The sequence below is a fragment of the Saimiri boliviensis genome, chromosome 4, assembly GCF_048565385.1.
Source record: "Saimiri boliviensis isolate mSaiBol1 chromosome 4, mSaiBol1.pri, whole genome shotgun sequence".
In the NCBI taxonomy this organism is placed as follows: Eukaryota; Metazoa; Chordata; class Mammalia; order Primates; family Cebidae; genus Saimiri; species Saimiri boliviensis.
This window is the reverse complement of record NC_133452.1, coordinates 40,180,798-40,197,451: the sequence shown is the minus strand read 5'-3', so window position 1 is coordinate 40,197,451 and position 16,654 is coordinate 40,180,798. Positions and strand designations below refer to the sequence as shown.

The window sequence follows — 16,654 nt, the reverse complement described above, 5'->3', positions numbered from 1 at the left end:
CACATAAGTAGAAAAAAGGTGTTCTCACTAAATTATTTCTATGCCCTATGGTGCCACCGATACTCCAAGGAAGAGTTACTACCACTGATTTCCAGGTGAGATAGCGTGGCATTGGAACCAATAACTCCAAATAATATGAAGAGGGACATTCCATAAATATCCAATAAATGACTCCTAACTTGGGGAAAGGAATGTTCATGGGAGATGCTATCAGAATTACGCTCAGGAGAGGGGCTGGTTATTCTAAACATAGGTGCTGCCCACACTTTCACCATGTTTTCATCTGTTCACTGGGATCTATTACTGACAGGTCTGTTACATCTTTTCTCTGTATTGATAGGAAAAATAGAAAATGGCAGTAGAATATTTTAAAATCATTAAGGTATAGCTTTGATAATACTGAACATAATAATAAAAACACATTTATCAAAAATACTGTCAAGCAAGTATGCTGCTGAGCCCTTTATATGGATTATTTTATTCTAGTAAGCTGCTAAGAAGTAAATATTCCTATTGTTATCTTTATAGAAAGTATAAAATGAGGCACAGGGAAGTAAATTGTCCAAGATCACATTCGTTAACCCAGGTAGTCTGGTTCCAGTATTCATATCATCTCTTCTCAAAATATAACTTAAATTTGAAAAAAAAAAAATGCTTAAAATTTAAAACACTGTTTTGCCCAGCACTGAAGGCCCTCTGTAAAGTTCCTCTGACTCTTTTGCTGGTGCTTATTTGCTGCCTTGTGTAGCAGGAGAGTTCCTTATAAGCGTTGTCCATGCGCACAGTAACCGATTCTCTCAACCCCAGTATAAGCATCCTTATCACTTTACCAAAACTGCTCAGCAAGGTCTACTAAGACCTCCACATAGATAAATCCAGTGGTTAACTTCTGCCCTTTAACTCGTTTGAACTACAGGTAGCATCTGATACTATAATCGCTCCCCCTTCAGTTGGCTTCTGGGATACCACCGTCTCTTGGTTATCTATTAAGGTTACTGATTTTCAACCTCTTTGCTAGTTCCTTCTTTTGTAACCACTAATGTTGGATAGCTCCAGGGCTGAGTTCCTGGTAATTTTATTGATTATATCCACAGTTACTCCCTTGCTGATCTCATTCAAAGTCATGGTTTAAGTTAAACGTCCATATGCATGCTGATGAACCCAGCCCAGAATTCTCTCCTTGTCTGCTTGTGTAACTGCCTACAAAATATTGCCACTTGGATATCTAACTGGCACTTCAAATTCCATATATCCATGATTGATATATCCATATATCCCTGCTCACAGTAGCTGATTTACCTCCACTTCCCTGTTTCTGTTGTTGGAAAATCCATCCTTGCCATGACTCAAATCAAAAATCTTGTGGTTTGATTAAAAATCCTTTTCTCTTATCAGAAAAAAATCCTATAGGGTCTGCCCTCAAAAATATATCTAGAATATGTTACTTATCACTCCAGTTACTGCCGTCACCAGCATGCCCTGCTTCACTCTCAGAAATGTCCTGATTTGAACAATAATCACCCTAACACAAAGTCCTCCATGATCTCATTCCGTATCACGGTGTTACTTCTCTGCCCTGCCCTGTGACTATCACCAGCCCTGAGTCCACTCCAGCCACACTGGTACCCTTGCCAACCTTTAGCAACAAGGCACATTTCTGCTTTGGACCTTTGCTCTAGTTGTTTGCTTTGCATATAATGTTCTTCCAGATATCTACAAGGCAAGTTCCTCACTTCCTTCAAGTCTTTGCTTAGTTATTAACTATTCAATGAGACTTCTTGTTTAATGCTGTAATGACCCTAACCCTCCACACCTTGTCCTATTTGGTCTGCTCGCCTTTTTTGCCTCCATTGTACTTACTACCTTTTAATACACTATAGAATTTTATTTGCTCATTCATTCATTATCAGTCTCCTTCCACTAGAATGTATGCTCTATGAAATGAGGGCTTGTTACTTTGTTCACTGATGCATCTCAAGGGTAGAACATGTCTGGCACATATGTAGGGGCTCAATAAATATTTGTTAAATGAATAAACACATATACACTAAAAAGTCAGTTCACAGTGGCTGGCAAGATGGATGAACAGGAAGAGCTCCGGTCTGCAGCTCCCAGCGAGATCAATGCAGAAGGTGGACGATTTCTGCATTTTCAAATGAAGTACACTGCTCATCTCATTGGGACTGGTTAGACAGTGAGTGCAGCCCATGAAGGGTGAGCTGAAGCAGGGTGGGGCGTCAGTCACCTCACGTGGGAAGTGCAAGGGGTCAGGGAACTCCCTCCCCTAGCCAAGGGAAGCCATGAGGGACTGTGCTGTGAGGAAAGGTGTATTCCAGACCAGACACTATACTTCTCCCATGGTCTTCACAACTGGCAGACCAGGAGATTCTCTCAGGTGCCGGCACCACCAGGCACTGGGTTTCCAGCACAGAACTGGGTGGCTGTTTGGGCAGACACTGAGCTAGCTGCAGGAGTTTTTTTCATACACCAGTGGCTCCTGGAACACCAGCGGCTCCTGGAACACCAGCAAGACAGAATCGTTCACTTCCCTAGAAAGGGGGCTGAAGCCAGAGAGCCAAGAGGTCTAGCTCAGCGGATCCCACCCCCAGCAAGAAAGCCCAGCAAGCTAAGATCCACTGGCTTGAGATTATCACTGCCAATGGAGCACTTTGAAGTTGACCTGGGGTACTAGAGCTTGGCAAGGGAAAGGGTGTCTCCATTATTGAGGCTTGAGTAGGTGGTTTTCCCCTCACAGTGTAAACAAAGCTGCTGGGAAGTTTGGACTGGGTGGAATCGCAAAGTCCTGTAGGCAGATGGCCTCTCTAGATTCCTCCTCTCTGGGAAGAGCATCTCTGAAAGAAAGGCAGCAGCCCCAGTCAGAGGCTTATAGATAAAACTCCCATCTCCCTGGGACAGAGCATCTGGGGGAAGGGGCAGCTGTGGGCATAGCTTCAGCATACTGAAACTGCTCTGAAGAGAGCAGCAGATTTCCCAGCACAGCGCTGGAGCTCTGCTAAGGGACAGACTGCCTCCTCAACTGGATCCCTGACTTGCATGCCTCCTGACTGGGAGACACCTCCCAGCAGGGTTTGACAGAAACGTCATCCAGCAGAGCTCTGGCTGGCATGTGGCAAGTGCCCCTCTGGAATTAAGCTTCCAGAGGAAGGAACAGGCAGCAATTTTTGCTGTTCTGTAGCCTCCGCTAGTGATACCCAGGCAAACAGGGTCTGGAGTGGACCTCCAGCAAACTCCAGTGGACCTGCAGCAGAGGGGCCTGACTGGTAGAAGGAAAACTAACAAACAGAAACCAATGGCATCTCCATCAACAAAAAGGATGTTCACACAAAAATCCCAACCAAAGGCCACCAACATCAAAAACCAAAGGTAGATAAATCCACAAAGATGAGGAAAAACCTCACCTTTGTGCAAAAGGCTTAAAAGTCCAAAAATCAGAACACCTCTTCTCCAAAAGAGCACAACTCCTTACCAGCAAGGGAACAAAACTGGACAGAGAATGAGTTTGAGAAACTGACAGAAGTAGGCTTCAGCAGGTGGGTAAGAACAAACTCCTCTGAGCTAAAGGAGCATGTTCTAACCCAATGCAAGCAAGCTAAGAAACTTGAAAGAAGGTTAGAGGAACTGTTAACTAGAATAATCAGTTTAGAGAACAACATAAGTAACCTGCTGGGGCTGAAAAATATAGCACGAGAACTTCGTGAAGCATGCACAAGTATCAATAGCCGAATCAATCAAGTGGAAGAAAGGATCTCAGAGATTGAAGATCAACTTAATGAAATAAAGCATGAAGACAAGATTAGAGAAAAAAGAAAAGAAATAAACAAAGCCTCCAAGAAATATGGGACTATGTGAAAAGACCAAACCTACATTTGATTGGTGTACCTGAAACTGACAGGGAGAATGGAACCAAGTTGAAAATACTCATCAGGATATTATCCAGGAGAACTTCCCCAACCCAGCAAAACAGGCCAACATTCAAACTCAGGAAATACAGAACACCACAAAGATATTCATTGAAAAGAGCAACCCCAAGACACATAATCATCAGATTCACCAGGTTGAAATGAAGGAAAAAATGTTAAGGACAGCCAGAGAGAAAGGTCGGATTACCCACAAAAGAAAGCCCATCAGACTCACAGCGGAGCTCTTGACAGAAACCCTAGTAGCCAGAAGAAAGGGGGGAGAAATATTTAACGTTTTTAAAGAAAAGAATTTTCAACCCAGAATTTCATATCCAGCCAAACTAAGTTTCATAAGCAAAGAAGAAATAATATCCTTTGCAGACAAGCAAATGCTGAGAGATTCTGTCACCACTAGGCCTGCCTTACAAGAGCTACTGAAGGAAGCACTAAATATGGAAAGGAAAAACCAGTACCAGCCACTGCAAAAACATACCAAATTGTAAAGACTGTCTACACGGTGAAGAAACATCAAAAAAAATCAGTGAGCATCATAATGACAGGATCAAACTCACACATAACAATATTAATCATAAAGGTAAATGGGCTAAATGCCCCAATTAAAAGACACAGACTGGCACATTGAGCAAAGAGTCAAGATCCAGGGAGGGACAGTGGGGGATAGGGATTTGGGGAGGGATACATGGGGAGAAATACCAGATGTAGGTGATGAGAAGAAAGGCAGCAAATTACATTGCCATGTATGTACCTATGCAACAATCCTGCATGTTCTTCGCATGTACCCCAAAACCTAAAATGCAATTAAAAAAAAAAGAAGAGTCAAGATCTATCTCACACCAAAGGGTCTTGACTCTTTACCCAATTATTTCCTCCATCCCTTTGAGCCTATGCATGCAAAGACACACATAGGCTCAAAATAAAAGAATGGAGGAATACTTACCAAGCAAATGGAAGCAAAAAAAAAAAAAAAAAAAAAAAAAAAAAAAGCAGGGGTTGCAGTCCAAGTCTCTGTTAAAACAGACTTTAAACCAACAAAGATCAAAAAAGACAAAGAAGACCATGACAAAATGGTGAAGGGCTCAATGCAACAAGAAGAGCTAACTATTCTACATATATATGCACCCAATACAGGGACACCCAGATTCATAAAGCAAGTTCTTAGAGACCTATAAAGAAACCTAGACTCCCACATAACAATAGTGGGAGACTTTAACACCTCACTGTCAATATTAGACAGATAAATGAGACAGAAAATTAACAAGGATATTCAGGATTTGAACTCAGCTCTAGACCAAGCAGACCTAATAGACATCTACAGAACTCTCCACCCCAAATCAACAGAATAAATATTCTTGTCAACACCATATAGCACTTGTTCTAAAATTTACCACATAATTGAAAGTAAAACACTCCTCAGCAAATGCAAAAGAACGGAAATCATAACAGTCTCTCAGACCACAGCGCAAATTAGAACTCAGGATTAAGAAATTCACTCAAAATCGCACAACTACATGGAAACTGAACAACCTGCTCCTGAACGACTACTGGGTAAATAACAAAAAAATAAGTTCTTTGAAACCAATGAGAACAGAGAAACAATGTACCAGAATCTCTGAAACACAGCTAAAGCAGTGTTTAGAGAGAAATTCCTAGCACTAAATGCCAAAAGGAGAAAGCAGAAAAGATCTAAAATTGACACTCTAACATCACAATTAAAAGAACTAGAGAAGTAAGAGCAAACAAATTCAAAAGCTAACAGAAGACAATAAATAACTAAGATCACAGCAGAACTGAAGGAGATAGAGACACAAAGGAACCCTTCAAAAAATTAATGACTCCAGGACCTGGTTTTTTTAAAAGATTAACAACATAGACCACTAGCTAGACTAACAAAGAAGAAAAGAGAGAAGAATCAGATAGAGAAAATAAAAAATTATAAAGGGGATATCACCAATGATCCCACAGAAATACAAACTACCATCGGAGAATAATATAAACCCCTCTATGCAAATAAACTAGAAAATCTAGAAGAAATTGACAAATTCCTAAACACATACACCCTCCCAACACTAAGCCAGGAGGAAGTAGAATCCCTGAATAGACACTAAAAAGCTCTGAAATTGAGGCAGTAATTAATAGCCTATCAACCAAAAAAAGCCCAGGACCACACGGATTCACAGACAAATTCTACCAGAGGTACAAAGAGGAGCTGGTGACATTGCTTCTGAAACTATTCCAAACAATGGAAAAAGAGGGACTCCTCCCTAACTCATTTTATGAGGCCAGCATCATCCTGATACCAAAGCCTGGCAGACACAACAAAAAAAAATTTCATGCCAATATCCCTGATGAACATCAAAATCCTCAATAAAATACTGGCAAACCAAATCCAGCAGTACATCAAAAAGCTTATCCACCATGACCAGTTGGCTTCATCCCTGGGATGCAAGGCTGGTTCAACATATGCAAAACAATAAACATAATCCATCACATAAACAGAACCAATGACAAAAACCACATGATTATCTCATTAGATGTAGGAAAAGTCGTTGCAAACATTCAACATCCCTTCGTGATAAAAATTCTCAATAAACTAGGTATTCATGGAACATATCTCAAAATAATAAGGGCTATTGATGACAAAACCACAGCCAATATCATACTGAATGGGCAAAAGCTGGAAGCATTCCCTTTGAAAACCGGCACAAGACAAGGATGCCCTCTGTCACCACTCCTATTCAACATGAAATTGGAAGTTCTGTCCAGGGCAATCAGGCAAGAGAAAGAAATAAAGGAGATTCAGATAGAAAGGGAGGAAGTCAAATTTTCTCTGTTTCCAGATGACATGATTGTATATTTAGAAAACCCCATCATCTGAGACCAAAATCTCTTTAAGCTGATAAGCAACTTCAGCAAAGTCTCAGGATACAAAATCAATGTTGAAAAATCACAATCATTCCTATATACCAGTAATAGAGAGTCAAATTATGAGTTAACTCCCAATCACAATTGCTACAAAGGGAATAAAATGCCTAGGAATACAACTTACAAGGGATGTGAAGGACCTTTTCAAGGGGAACTACAAACCACCGCTCAAGGAAATAAGAGAGGACATAAACAAATGGAAAAATATTCCATGCTCAAGGATAGGAAGAATCAATATCATGAAAATGGCCATACTGCCCAAAGTAATTTATAGATTTAATTCTACCCCTATCAAGCTACCATTGACTTTATTCACAAAATAAGAAAAAAACTACTTTAAATTTCATTTGGAACCAAAAAACAGCCCGAATAGCTAAGACAATCCTAAGCAAAAAGAACAAAGCTGGAGGCATCATACTACCTGACTTCAAACTATACTACAAGGCTACAGTAACAAAAACAGCATGGTACTGGTGCCAAAACAGATATATACATTGGAACAGAACAGAACACCACACATCTACAACAATCTGATCTTTGGCAAACCTGACAAAAACAAGCAATTGGGGAAGGATTTCCCCATTTAATAAATGGTGTTGGGAAAACTGGCTAGCCATATGCAGAAAACTGAAACTGGACCCATTCCTTACACCTTTTACAAAAATTAAGTCAATATGGATTAAAGACTTAAATGTAAGACCTAAAACCATAAAAACCCTGGAAGAAAACTGAGGCAATACCATTCAGGACATAGACATGGGCAAAGACTTCATGACTAAAACACCAAAAGCAATTGCAACAAAAGCCAAAATTGACAAACGGCATCTAATTAAACTAAAGAGCTTCTGCAAAGCAAAAGAAACTATCTTCAGAATGGACAAGCAACCTACAGAATGGGAGAAAATTTTTGCAATCTACCCATCTGACAAAGGACTAATATCCAGAATCTGCAAGGAACATAAACAAATTTACAAGAAAAAACAAACCTCAAAAAGTGGGCAAAGAATATGAACAGACATATTTATGCAGCCAACAAACATGAAAAAAAGCTCATCGTCACTGGTCATTAGAGAAATGCAAATCAAAACCACAATGAGATACCATCTCATGCCAGTTAGAATGGCGATCATTAAAAATCAAGAAACAAGAGATGCTGGAAAGGATGTGGAGAAATAGGAATGCTTTTACACTGTTGGTGGGAGTGTAAATTATTTCAACCACTGTGGAAGACAGTGTGGCAATTCCTCAAGAATCTAGAACCAGAAATACCATTTGACCCAGAAATTCCATTACTGGATATTTATCCAAAGGATTATACATCATTCTACTATAAAGACACATGCACATGTATGTTTATTGCAGCACTGTTCAAAACAGTGAAGACTTAGAACCAACCTGAATGCCCATCAATAAGACTGGATAAAGAAAATGTGGCACATATACACCATGGAATAGTATATAGTCTTAAAAAGGGTTGAGTTCATGTCCTTTGCAGGGACATGGATGAAGCTGGAAACTATCATTTTCAGCAAGCTAACCACAAGAACAGAAAACCAAATACTGCACGTTCTCACTCATAAGTGGGTGTTGAGCAATGAGAATATATAAACACTGGGAGAGGAACATCACACACCAGGGCCTGTTGGGGGTTGGGGAGACTACGGGAGGCATAGCGTTAAGAGAAATACCTAATGGTGATGACAGGGTGATGGGTGCAGCAAATCACCATGGCAGAGGTATACCTGTGTAATGAACCTGCACGTTCTGCACATGTATCCCAGAACTTAAAGTAAAATAATAAGAAGTCAGAGTTCATTATGCCCTCTTAGACATCCCTTCACCTACTTTTCCAGTTCACTGCCTTCCCTCTTGTCATAATCCTTCTGCTTGAAATAGATGTCAAAAGCCTAATTTCAGCTTAGAAAAATCTCTTCTCCCGTCCTTCCCATTAAATGGATTAAGAATAAAAGCAGACAAATATTAAATATAGAAACTATGAAATCATTATTTACAATTTCAGAATCAGCAATAAAAACAAGAGCTCCCCAGTGTTCTCACCCAACTGCCTCTCAGATGCCTGGCACTGGTTAGCAACTTCCCTATGAACTCAGGTTCACTTTTAAAACGTCCTGTAGATTGAAAAGAATCCCTGACCAATACTGCCACCTACTGATGAGTAGGTGAAAACCAGGACAATGAGATGGAAAACGCAAACCAGTTTAATGAAAACAAGGAAACAATGGTGAAAAATCCCATGAAGTCGGTAAAATAAACTGCCTTTCCCAAAGAGTACTAGTAAGGAATTTACATCGAATTCTACAGCAGCATTAAGCAAAGATTGTGTAAGTGGAAAGAATTACAATGACCTCTGTCTGATATGCTCTGACTCTGTGTCCCCACACAAATCTCATCTTGAATTGTAATCTGAATTGTAATCCCCAAATGTTAGGGGGGGAACCCTGGTGGGAGGTGACTGAAACATGGGGGCAGTTCCCCATGCCGTTCTTGTGATTGTCAGTGAGTTCTCACAAGATCTGATGGTTTTGAGGGGCTTCCCCCCGACTCCGTTCACTCTGCACTTCTCATTTTTCTCCTTCCTGATGCCATGTGAAGAACATATTTGCTTCCCCTTCTGCCTTGATTGTAAGTTTCCTGATGGCTCCCCAACTATGTGAGTCAATTAAACCTCTTTCCTTTATAAATTAGCCAGTCTCAAGTATTTCTTCATATTAGTGTGAGAACAGATTAATAAACCCTCTTTCAGAAAAGAGCATCACCAACATCAACAGGGCAATCAGTCCTCCTTTAAGAGCTCAAATGTTTCAAACTCAAGGCAAATGTTTTTGACACACACACACATACACACCCCTAGCCTGAGATTTAAAAGTCACCATGGAAAAAAAATTACAGCAAAAGCATTAGGTTAGTATCAGGACATTTATATTTAAGGCTTTATAGTATCAAGCTTTTTTTCTCTTACGAGCCAGGCACAGTGGCATGCAGCTATGGTCCTAGCTACCCGGGAAGCTGAGGCAGGAGGTTTGCTTAAGCCCAGTGCTTGAGGCTGCAGTTAACATGAATGCACTACTGTACTCCAGCCTGGGCAACAGAGCAAGACGCTGTCTCTAAAAATATAAAGATTTTTTAAAGTGCATATTTTGGGGTTATTTAAATGTGATATTATTCAATATAAATGAATTTGGGTCATAAGTTCTAAACGGGACTTATAATGGCATTTTCACTTTTTAAAATTAAGATCTGATACTTTTCCATGGTCAAAACATGTTGTGCCTCCCTCCTGACCCTCCTTTTTAGGTAGATAGCAAACATAGTGAAAATTACTTGGCATAAGCTTCAGAAAACCTTTTACTTAAATCATTATCCTCACTGCTATCCTTTTTTTTTTAAGTTGTATAGTTCTAAAATGTTCCAAGTACTTAATTTTTCTTTTATGTTGTTGTTTTCAGCCCACAAATCAGTACCATTTTGCTAACTGGGAAATTAATACAATACTAATTGTCAAAATCAGAAACAAATTAAACTATTTTGAAAGTCCTAAAGAATAGAAATTTGTATAAGAAAAAAAACTAAAGATGGAAACACATTTATATCTCCCACATCTTCCTATTTTAAAAATTAAAAAGAAAATAGGAGAAATATGAGTAGAGGTGACTTTTAATAACAAAAATAGTCCATTTTAAATAATATTCATAAAGAAAAAGCAAAAATAGACTCATAAACACATAGGATTCAAAGTAATGATTCCAAGAGAAGATAATTTAGAAAAAGGCATTTAATTACAAAATTTTCTTTTAAATAAAAAATCAATGGCACGAATCACCACAAAATTATTTAAGTGATCATATCCACAGGCTGTTCTTGTAATTATATGCTAAAAATTTATGACTGTTCTCATTAACAGCATTCCCCCACCCAATTAGAGATATCAAGAGCTTCTGAGAACGTGTGATTTTCCTAAAGTACTACTCAAAGTATCGTATAAACACCATTTGTGCAGCATTCATTAACATCACCTTTTATTTACTACATTCTAAACTCATAAAATATTTAACATTTCTCTATTTCATTTCTTTTATTTACAGTACAGAGGCTCATCTCTTGTCACACTATGGTTTGTGCATTAAAATCCCTGGGAATAGTACTTTCCACAACATTTTAATAAATTGACTTCAATTATTTAAAATAAGAACACAAACAAAAGCTTATTCACTCAGAAGAATAACTCTTCCAGTAGACTTATTCAGGAGTTTTTTTTTTTTTTTTTTAAATCCCTCTTTAGTAAAATACATTCTTCAGCCATTACTGGATTATACTCTCATGCATATTTATAATGCTAATATGACAACACGTAAAGCCAGCTATGACTTTTAAAATTCCATTTAGAAGAATACAGTAGACAGAAAGTTCTTTGGCTTTCACTGTTGTTATCCATAATCCAGTTATTATTTCACATAGGTATATTTTATTTATCCTTAGTATATAAGTATTTAACGGTTCAGTAATAACCGGCAGCTTCTGACTCCTATTTTCTTGATCGCTGATACAGTTCGGTGCACATAAGTCAGATGAACTGAAAAAAAAAATGCAAATCACCTCCCGTGATACAGCAGGAGAAGGTGGAATGTTATTATTTGAGCAAATGATTCAGAGATGAATACTAACATTCTGTCATGACAGGAATACTGTGAAATTAGGTATGTTTTAATGTGCTGTTTTCACAATTTGCCATATCTTGTATTTGTTATCTCTTTGGTCAAAAAGCAAACCTAACTGGCAAAGGGCAGATGTGAAGAGGTAATAGAGGTGAGAGAGCATATATTACAGTATATATGATTTTAGCAAATGGGAAGAGAATATATTTTCACATATTTTAAAAAACAACATCACATCTGGACACATTCCACAGAGCATATGACAACTGTTCATAAGCTAATTAAGCCTCATTACTCTCACTCCAGAAGTTTTTTTTCTAATAACATTAATAATAATTAATATCATTCTGGCAGCAGCACAAATCTATGACTTTTTAAGGCTTCAGAGAGTCACTCTTAAATAGGTGGGTACAGCTGCATCATAAGAGTCCTGCCATTTCTTTTATCTACACTTTTGACTCAGCAAGAATTATTACAGAAGTCCACATGGTTATCTGCAGCTTGTTACATCCTCTACAATGGCTTTGACTTTATAACCCACTCAGCATTTGGGTTAAGCTGATATAAATCCTTCATGTAAGTATCATCATCGAGGCAGCGTTCCCCTATTAAGAGAGATGTTGTGTCAGTTTAATACATCAGGAAGACTGGCATGCAATTTTAAACTGAAGCTTAATTATTTATGCCTTAAGTCTTGGACTTAAAAATACTTCTCATTCTACTTTGGGAGGCTGAGGTAGGCAGAATGCTTGAGATCAGGAGTTTGAGACCAGCCTGGGCAACATAATGAGACCCTGTCTCTACAAAAAATACAAAAATTAGCTGGGCATGGTGGCTTACACCTGTAGTCCCAGCTACTCAGGAGGCTGAGGTAAGAGGGTATCTTGAGCTCAGGAGGTGGAGGTTGTAGTGAGCCAAGATTGCGCCACTGTACTCCAGCCTGGGTGACAGAGAAAGAAACTGTTGCCAAAAAAAACAAACACACACTTCTTATTCTTTCCTGTTTCCCACAATTTATAAGAATTGGCCAACAATTGGAAAAGTGAATCTGGTAGTCTTTCTCTAAATGAATAGGTTTCAAATTAATTTAGGAAGCTGAAAATACTTCGTATGATTGGCTTTTAAATGATTCCTTAAAAGCTTATTCACCTCATTAGGAGGGGCAATGGTTTTGAATTCACCTAAGAGTACACTTAATTCCTAAGATCCAAAGTAAAATTAAAAATCTAATACATTAGTATTTAAATGCCCTTTACTAATAGAGCTAACAAGTCCGGGTTTCTAGTGTTGTGGCCTATTTAAGAATGAACCTTTACATTACTATATTTAACTTTCAATATTTACTAACATTGTTAAGTCCCCCCAAAAATTCTATAAAATTTATTGTAAACTTATTTTAATTACTATTTTGAACTTAACATTATCTTATTTATTTCTTAACAATTTTACCTTTACCATTTCCAAGAGTCAAAAAAGAGAGAAAGTTTATTTTAAATTTTTGAAAAGAGATGAGTAAGACTCCCTGATAATTACAAAAGGGTAAAATATAAAACATGGTCAACATTCATCCCATTTTTTAAATTACTGATGTGAATTTTGAGTGTATGCGCATGTGCATAAAATTTAGCAGGAAATCAACTCTGGTAAATGTAAAACTGCTTTTACTAAAGTTATCTAATACTATACTATAATAAAGTATAATGTCAGCCTTACATAGGCTCAAGTACTTCCTTTACTATGTGACACAAGTATATTAAAAAGAAGAAAATTTTGAAAAACTTGTATCGTTAACCATTCCAGTAGTTATTCTTATGGTACAGGAAACTTGCCTTTGCTGAAATTGAACATTGATGGGCATATGTACAGAAGGAGCTCAAACAGAGCCTGAAGAGAAAAGCCAAACTATTAAACAAATTCACAATATTTAGCAACTAACTAAAGCATGATACACTTTACTTCTAATTTCCTATTCTTCCTCTAAAGACAAAAATAATAACTGCTGGCAATGTTAAATCAGCATATAGAATGCAAAGAGAAAAAAATGTGCTTACCAATATTTCCTCCAATTTCATACAGAAAAACTTCTCCTATCTTGAGAGTCTGGGCAACCCCACTATGAGGACAAAACAAACCGATTAGTTGTATCATCGAACAGCTTGCAAGTAAATCATTTTAATGTGCTCAGGGAATTCTGGCTGGTATGGAAAATTCATAACTTAGACACAGTGTCATTATCTATACATTTGTATTTTCCCATCTGTTAAATGTACCCAATAGGTAACAAAAGTGTCACACCTGTAAATTAAAATAAGCAAATGGAATTATACAACTGAAGGCAAAACAGTAAATCAGCATCCAAATCTGTACAATTCAAAGGAAAATTTAATGTAACATTTCAGCTGCCAATCAAATTATTAGTATGATTATCCACTTTGTATACAAGCCAAAATGGTCCTCATAAAACTATTAAAAGAAATGTTTCCACCTTAGTTTTCACGTGCTTATTCAGTAAGTATTTATCATGAGTTTGCTGTGCTGACAACTCCAATAGTGAGCAAGATGCAGATAAAGAATAAGACATGCTTCTGGCTGGATGTGGTGGCTCATGCTTGTAATCCCAACACTTCGGGGGACCAAGGCAGGTGGATCGCTTGAGCCCAGGAGTTTGGGACCAGCCTGTGTAACATGCATCTCTACCCAAAATACAGAAAATTAAGCTGGGTATGGTAGTGTGTGCCTGTGATCCTCGATACTCTGGAGGCTGAGGTGGGAGGACTGCTTGAGCCCAGGAGATGGGCGTTGCAGTGAGCTGAGATTGCACCACTGCATTCCAGCCTGGGTGACAAAATGAGACTCTGTCTTCAAAAAGAAAAAAATAAAAAAGAATAAGCACGCTACTCTGTTGGCTGTGCAAATGAGGGTGGCACAGACCCTCAGAGTAGAAGTAAATTATGTCATTACAAAGACTGAACTTTTACCAAGCAGGTCACGTTTAAAGATTTACACTCTTCAAAGAATAAACTGTTCAAGAACATTAGGTTCAAACTTAAAAATTGGTAAAATTCAGTGGCTTTCAAATCTTTCTGCAAAAGAAACCTGAGAAACCTGCTGAAAATTCACATTGAGAGCTCTAGAAACTCAGATGTAACTTGTCTAGGATGAAGCCCAAGAAATTGCTTTTTAAATTATCTAGAGTGGATACTGAAGCATGGCAAGGTTAGTGGACCAATGAGATAAGGGCCTGAAGACACACTCTCTGGAATTGAGAAGAGAAAATCAGGTCTGACTTGTATTCAAGCCATGAGGAAGGACATGGTATGACAGCAGCATTCCTCACCAGCCACGGAACGGCAAATCTGGTTCTCCTCCTATCTCTCCCCACCCTGTGTGTCTGGAACTGGACATTCAGGGCTGTCTGGGCCCTCACGCTAGGCTCCATCTGCTACGCTGCATCTGATCCACTTTTTTTTCCAACCAGGGTGTAGGTTTATCTTTTAAATTAAATAATTTAATAATTATTATTTTTGTTTTTAATCTAGTACATAACACAACCAACCATGGGTCTAAAGAGAGTCCCTGTTTCTGTAAAAGCCAAATTGAATGTTTCAGGAGACTTGATTTAAAGAAAAAAGTCTGGTTAGATATTGCTCTCAGATTGATTCTCAAGTATCTGTGTTCCATTTTAAAGAAACAGGAACTGGATTTCCTAGTATGCACAGACTTTTGTGTAATGTTAATCAACAAGTTCATCATTAAAAGAATGAGAGCATGACTGGTGGGATGAATGGCAAAGGCTGGTATCTACTAAGTTAAGGTTGGAAGCAGAGAGGAAGTGGACTGACTTTGCAGAAGCTGTGAGACACCGCAGGGGGCAGAGACATCTGAGATCTTCCAACTGCCCCCAGGAAATAATCCCCCCAAACCCGTCTACTCTCGGACTGTGCACTAGTGCTTCCCAGATCTATGACGCTCTGAGATCCTCCAGCCAGTGTGGAGAACAATTTAGGGACTGCCTTTGGAGTGAGACCACAGACTTAGAATTCCAGCTCTACCACCTGTGAAAAACGTGTGACCTTGCAAATCTCCCTTTTCTTACCAGTGAAACAGACGTAACAATAGCACTTACTTCAGAGTGCTGTTCTGAGGGAAGTTTACGCTGGTTTATTGAAGCCTGGATATTACCAATGAGCCTCTCTCTCATTTCATCACCATCTGTTAGCTACATGGATTCATCCTTTCTCCCAATTTATAAACACTGAGGGAAGGTGCTTCAAAATGTATGTTTATATCTCCCCTTCCAATTATGGTACTAAAAGTATTTAATATGTTTCTGTTCTGTTTAAGGCCCTGTGCTAAAACAGAAGCATATTAAGTATTTCTAGTACCATATATTAAAATTGGAGAGGCTTTGGCAGAAAGCTTGACTGAAGACCCCAAATGTTAGAATGAGGAGGTTAAGACAAGACAGAGTATTCACAAACTAAAATGACAATGACCTGGATGTCCCTCTGGTGGTTTTTTTTTTTTTTTTTTTTTTTTTTTTTTTTTTTTTTTTTTTTTTTTGGTCTGTTTTTTTGTTTGTTTTTTGAGATGGTGTTTTGCTCTTGATGCCCAGGCTGGAGTGCAATGGTGTGATCTTGGCTCACCGCAACCTCCGCCTCCCAGGTTCAAGCGATTCTCCTGCTTCAGTCTCCCGAGTAACTGGGATTATAGGCATGCGCCACCACACCCAGCTAATTTTTTGTTTCTTTAGTGGAGACAGGGTTTCTCCATGTTGGTCAGGTCTCAAACTTATGACCTCAGGTGATCTGCCCTCCTTGGCCTCCCAAAGTACTGGATTACAGGCGTAAGCCATCTCACCTGGCCAATGCCCCTCTGTTTTTAAACATTTAGTTTATTTCAATAAATGAAAATGAGGGTAGAGGAGGCATAAAAACATGACTTCAGCTAAAAGAAAGAATTCAAAGGGCAAAATCTGAAAATTCAATATACTTGTTAGAATCTCTAAAATTTAAGAGAAGACACTGCAAAATATTTTGGAAAGGGCATACCCTAATACAGTGAGAGAGATGCTAGCAGCTTTCAGACAACTCTTCCTGCCCAGTCACCCCTAAAATA

The 16,654-nt window shown here is 38.5% G+C and overlaps 1 protein-coding gene across 9 annotated transcripts in view; it reads right to left on the bottom strand.

The window, feature by feature from the left end:
* The window catches only part of ARHGAP18 (Rho GTPase activating protein 18), a 230,945-nt gene that overhangs the window by 26,795 nt on the left and 187,496 nt on the right, over window positions 1–16,654 (bottom strand). For 5 of the 9 annotated variants that reach the window (XM_074397482.1, XM_074397483.1, XM_074397481.1 and 2 more), the window contains one exon: window positions 13,588–13,649. In XM_074397482.1, coding sequence (XP_074253583.1) covers window positions 13,588–13,649 — 62 coding nt within the window. Of the gene's footprint in view, window positions 1–10,872; window positions 12,142–13,587; window positions 13,650–16,654 lie in introns of those variants that run through there. The other 4 variants (XM_010342985.3, XM_003932420.4, XM_074397486.1 and 1 more) reach the window with 4 other exon arrangements.